The sequence below is a fragment of the Harmonia axyridis genome, chromosome 5, assembly GCF_914767665.1.
Source record: "Harmonia axyridis chromosome 5, icHarAxyr1.1, whole genome shotgun sequence".
Classification (NCBI taxonomy): domain Eukaryota; kingdom Metazoa; phylum Arthropoda; class Insecta; order Coleoptera; family Coccinellidae; genus Harmonia; species Harmonia axyridis.
The window spans coordinates 788,358-794,357 of record NC_059505.1 but is presented as its reverse complement, the minus strand read 5'-3'; the positions used below and the strand labels follow the sequence as shown (position 1 = coordinate 794,357).

At 32.4% G+C, this 6,000-nt stretch overlaps 1 protein-coding gene across 5 annotated transcripts in view; it reads right to left on the bottom strand.

Annotated features, from left to right (window-relative positions):
* Positions 1-3,001: 3,001 nt before the first annotated feature.
* The window catches only part of LOC123679609 (protein Skeletor, isoforms B/C), a 51,292-nt gene continuing 48,293 nt past the window's right edge, over positions 3,002-6,000 (bottom strand). For 2 of the 5 annotated variants that reach the window (XM_045616978.1, XM_045616980.1), the window contains exon 12: positions 3,003-5,164. In XM_045616978.1, coding sequence (XP_045472934.1) covers positions 4,988-5,164 — 177 coding nt within the window. In that variant the 3' untranslated portion in view covers positions 3,003-4,987. Of the gene's footprint in view, positions 5,165-6,000 lie in introns of all 5 variants that reach the window. The other 3 variants (XM_045616981.1, XM_045616982.1, XM_045616979.1) reach the window with 2 other exon arrangements.

Genomic DNA, 6,000 nt, shown 5'->3' with positions numbered 1-6,000 from the left:
TATAGCATCAGTATTCTGGGATGCACAAGGTATAATATTCATTGATTACCTCCAAAAGGCCAGATCAATAACAACGACTATTATAATAGTGTTATTGGATCTTTTAAAGGATGAAATCGTTAAAAAACGGCCCCATTTAAAGAAAAAAGGCTGTTTCATCAAGACAATGTGCCGTGTCACAAAACAATGAAAACAATAGCAAAATTGCATAAATTGGGTTTCGAATTGCATCTGAATCCACCATATTCACCAGATCTGGCCCCCAGCGACTTTTTCCTGTTCTCAGACCTCAAAAGAATGCTTGCTGGAAAGAAATTTAGCGCCAATGAAGAAGTAATCGCCGAAAGTGAGGCCTATTTTGAAGCGAAAGACAAACCGTACTACAAACATGGTATAGAAAAGTTGGAAAATCGATATGGTGCTGCAACCGTAGCCATGACTGCCATTTGGCTGAGATTGTTTTCCATCGTTAATGGCATATCTTTTCTTTAAAATGAAATAAACATCCATTGATTTCTCTTAGAATATACTCTTTTTTTTTGTTAATATCCCAAATAATTCACTTTTTGGAAAACTTTTTATGCTTTGAACAGAATAAATACTGTTGAGTTTTGCTGTCATAAGAAAGGGGAAAATCATTAGCAAAAACCTGGAAAAAAAAATTCAGATTCTCAATTGATTTATTCAAGAATGATGACAAATTACAAAAAATGATGAGAAAATATTTCTCTGAATAAGAATATCACTTATTCAACATTATTTCATTCTAAAAAGTTAATTGAGATATGTTGATTTAATTTTAGATACAAGATATTCTTTCAAATTGAAAAAATTGTACAGTTTCAAGAATTTCAACAACATTAAGGAACTCTTGATCTACCGTTTCGGTAAAAATCTCGGTAAAAAACTGTTGAATATAATCAAGTATAACATTGATCGTTTTTCTATCATTGATGTTTGTTTTTCCAATAAAATTCTGATATTTTCATATTCAATGGTGAATTCTGATATAAATGTGATAACAAACAATTTTTTGGTAAAAATTCTTGAAATTGCGAAAAGTGTCACATTTCTTGGGGTTTAATAATATAAGCGGCTTTTTATTGAAATTATAATTTCAACAAATAAACTATTTCATATTTAACTCAAAATTCGTCAAATAAAAAACGAATAGATCAATTTTCTATGTATATGCAACAAATTTATACAAAAGAATGAATTTATATATGCCAATACTTGCTAAAAAAGATGATAATTTGTGAAAACATATTTGCAGGAACTCACATTTTATGAAATAGGTAAATTTATTCTTTCTTTTTTGAAGAATATGAATTAATTAAAAGGTTTATATTTATCCAAACTTTATTCAACAACAGGAAATATAATATTATGTTCAATTATACAGGGTGTTCCACAACTGAAGCCACTATTTATTAAGTGTCTATACCTACACATTATCCATTAGAGCTACATTCTCAAATTATTTACAGGGTGTACCAAGAAAGAAGTTTGAATGGCCAAACATGTTTTTTCTTATGGAACATTCTGTTTTTTATTGAATTTTCTGTTTGCAAAAAAAATAAATCCAAGTTTGTTTGAAGTTTTATATGTTTAAAACTTATCGTTTTCGAGATATTTCGATTTTTCATTAATTGGAGGGTTTTTGGAAAGACCTTATTCATTTCAAAATGAATGAATTGATTTGAATCAGATTTTGAGAGTGAATATTAGAAAAACAGAGGAGGGAAGTCGTGACTTGTTGATAATCATTGAGAATTCTACTGGGTGTTCAAAATGAGATCATTTATTGATGACTTATTCAAATGGCACACCTTGTGTTCTTTTTTCTATTAGGTAACAAATTTTATTATCTCTACCGAATGAGAAAATAAAAATATAGATTATGCCATTTATAATAAGCTCGATATCAACGTTTGAATAAATCATCAATGAATCGTCTAATTTTGAACACCCAGTATATTTCTCAATGATTACCAAAAAGTCAGTACTAACCTCCGTTCTTCTCGTGTTCACTTTCAAAATCTCTTTTACATAAATTCATTCATTCCGAAGTCATCAGGTTTTTCCGAAGATCCTCCTATTTATAAAAATCAAAATATCCCAAAAACGGTGAGTTTTAAGCTCAGAGTAATAAACATAGATAGAGGGAGCATAATGTCATTTTCAGTAAGCTAATTTTGTCCCCAACATGAACTATCAAATTTGACATGAAGCGTGCGGAAATGAAAACATATCAGTGATACGATATTTCACTCAATTCGCGAGTTTCTCCACAAAGAACGCATTTCTTATGTCCCATTGTGAATCAACGTTTCATATTAACTCGACATACAGGGTGGCTATTTGAAAACGAAACAGACGAGATTACAGACGAAATAAAGTTTTTCGATAGAAATGCTCGGACAGGTCGATTTCTGTTTCGAGGGGGACAACTTAAGATGAAGGTTACGGACGCATAGCGCTTCAACCCTTGCTGCTACAACCCCCACCCCCAATTTTTGAATAGGGAAGATGGGGTGAGTGATACCTCAATTTAAAGGTATTTTTATACTGATTTCAGCACAGTAATTGTTTTTTCATTTTATGCATTAGTTCTCGAAATATTCATGCGTTAGTTAGTTAGGAAGGAAGCCACAGTCATGGTTGTTTTGAAGCTCAAAATGTCGATTTTTCACAAAACACTACAAGTGCCTTGAAAACACCACTTCATTTTCAAATACTTAGTTAAGAATATTTCGAGAACTAATGCATAAAATGAAAAAACAATTACTGTGCTGAAATCAGTATAAAAATACCTTTCAAATGAGGTATCACTCACCCCATCTTCCCTATTCAAAATTTGGGGGTGAGGGTTGTAGTAGCAAGGGTTGAAGCGCTATGCGTCCGTAACCTACATCTTAAGTTGTCCCCCTCGAAACAGAAATCGACCTGTCCGAGCATTTCTATCGAAAAACTTTATTTCGTCTGTAATCTCGTCTGTTTCGTTTTCAAATGGCCACCCTGTATATCATTCAATATAATATACATTCATAAGGATATATTAAAATTGTGGATTTGAAAATATACCACAATCCGACAACGTAATCTAACCGTGTTGGAGACATTTAAAAATTGCGTCTACTCCCTCTATCTATGTTTATTACTCTATGGTTTTAAGCATACGTATTTTCGAACAAACTTGGGTTCATTTATTTCGTGCAATCTGAAAATTCGATAAAAACCACGTTGTTCCATCAGAAAAAACATATGTTTGATCACTTACACTTTTTTAGTACACCCTGTGTATTTCCAAACAATTTTAGAATGAAAATTTCGAAACTTTCAGCGCTTAACCGTTATACAGCGTCGCATCAATGGTGGAACACCCTGTATATTCACGTATTCATCTACTGATTCTCAATGTACAATTGTTTAAATCCAGATTAACTCAACTTTAGCCACATTTTCTCCAATCACATTCCTCGAGTACAGAGGCCATAAATTCCATAAAAATTCTTATTTCAGTAGATACCTTAAGCACTATAAATGTTAAAAACGTATCGTTATTATTGTCACAATTCGAAGCATTTGTAAATTTCAAAATTATTGTCGGTTTTGTGCACATTATTTCACATCATATAGCTTAAAATTACATTATACATTTACATAATTAATGATATATAGATATCAGATGAAATATTATTGTCAGAGTTGTAAAAATTGACTTCGAATACATCCTAATTTTTCAAAATTCTAAATACGTACACGTCCAAATCAAAAATATCGGAAACGTTTTGCAAAAGCTAAGGGTTGATATTCTAGCGAAAAGACTGACTAGATGATCTAGAAGTTCAATTTAATGAGTTTACTTCTAACAATTCCGGATATTACATGAGATATTTACGAATGATATGTACAGATTCACCCAGTGAAAAAACATTTTATTCGGGTTATTATGAACAAACCAATTGTGTTGATTCATGTACAGGCTGTCCCAAATTCGTTGTCTAGTAGGGGATCTCAGAATCCTTTTGAGCTGGAAAAAAATGAATCGAAAATCGAAAAAAAAATCTACGCCCTAGTCAGATAATGCCTCAAATCCTGCATCTTTTTGCATTTTTTTGACGTCATTGTTCACTCATATCTATCTATAATGTGAAAAAAAAGAGGTTTGATAAAAAATTTTGAACCAAATTACTCGAAATGATACGTTTATTCATCAAACTATACTTATTTCTCAATGTTCATCCATACCCATTTTTGACTCACCCTGTATAACATGATATAGAAATTTCTTATCAAACTATAAAATCACCAAAAGTTTCAGTTTCACACGCCAAATCAACTGATTTGGCCATCTATGATAATCTGTGAACAGATAATTAAAATATTCGGTGGCCACCAAGATCTCCGGATTCAACACCGTTAGATTTTTTCCTTTGTTGATCACATTTAAATTGACCAAATTTATCAGTTTGAAATGTTGAAAAAAATCTAACAGGGTTAAATCCGGAGATTGTTTTTATTTTAGGGTTATAAAACCAGGAGCAAAGGAGTTTTGAGTACTTTTCATTTCACGCCATTTTCCAATTTTCTCTTATAGCTCGAAAACAGAAGAATTTCAGTTTTCTCCGAATTGATTCTCCCCAAAATAAAGTCATTTTTTAATAGATCTAGGGATTCTGGGATTCTTCACTAGACAACGAATTTGGGACACCCTAAACTTTTATGGACAAATTGAAAAAACATTACAAAGGCTTTTTGAATCACCCCATTTCAAAGGTAGAGATCCGTAATTCTCAGTGATGTTTGTATAGATATAGACTCCATATTTTTTGGATACTCCTTGTACCTATATAATTACTATTTTGTAAATATCGTTAAATTTTATTGTCGCACGAACTTCAGTCAACACATTTAATATAATATTACTCTTAACGTCCTCATATAAAAACAATATACTCGTAATATTCAATTGTAAAGAATCTTAGAAAATATAACATTTAGAGTCGGTATAAGATATTATTGTCGAAAAACTCATTACAACAATTAGAACGGAGATACCAGGGTGAAGATTGATAGCCTTGTCTTTGGCGTTATGTTGGGAGTTGTATCCTGGATCGACAACTTTCATCTTCCAACCTAGGTTGTTGTGAGTATAACACTGTAAAATACATTAGAAGTAAATATTTAGTCTATCCAACCAAAAGGCTGTTGGAAATTGTCCCAGTTACTTCAAATATGGTTTTTCAATAAGAGGTTTCATTTTGTATGGCCCACTATCTGGACTTTTATCGTTTTTGACATTTGACAAGTTAAAACTTCGTCATTACTAAAAATGAAACCGTATTTATTATCTATTAGGCCAATTGAAAAGTCCCCGGTCTGATGCACAGATGGCGGTGCTAGTACTAAATCCATATGATTTTTAGGTAGTACCAACCTTCAAACGATACGTGTCCAAATTTGACAGCAGTCCGACCATTAGTTTGTGAGATATTGCGTTGTGGCTGTAGCTACTTTTGTTATTTGCAAAAGATGGAAAAAAATAATTTCGTGTGCTGATAAAATATTGCTTTTTGAAAGGGAAAAATACAGTTGAAGGAAAATCTTGGCTTGATGAAGAGTTTCCGGGGTCTGCACCAGGAAAATCAACCAGCATTGATTGGTATGCTAAGTTTAAACGTGGTGAAATGAGCACCGAAGACGGCGAACGCAGTGGACGCCCAAAAGAGGCTGTCTCCAACGAAAAAATCAAAAAAGTTAACAAAATAATTTTGAATGACCGTAAAGTGAAGTTGATCGAGATAGTTGACATTGTTAATATATCATCTGAACGTGTACATCATATCAGTTACGAATATTTGTACATGAGAACTCACAATCGATCAAAAGCAACAACGAGTCAATGATTCTGAGCAGTGCTTGAAGCTGTTTAAGTGCAACAAACCTTAATTTTTGCGTCGATATGTGACAATGGATGGAACATGGCTCCATCGT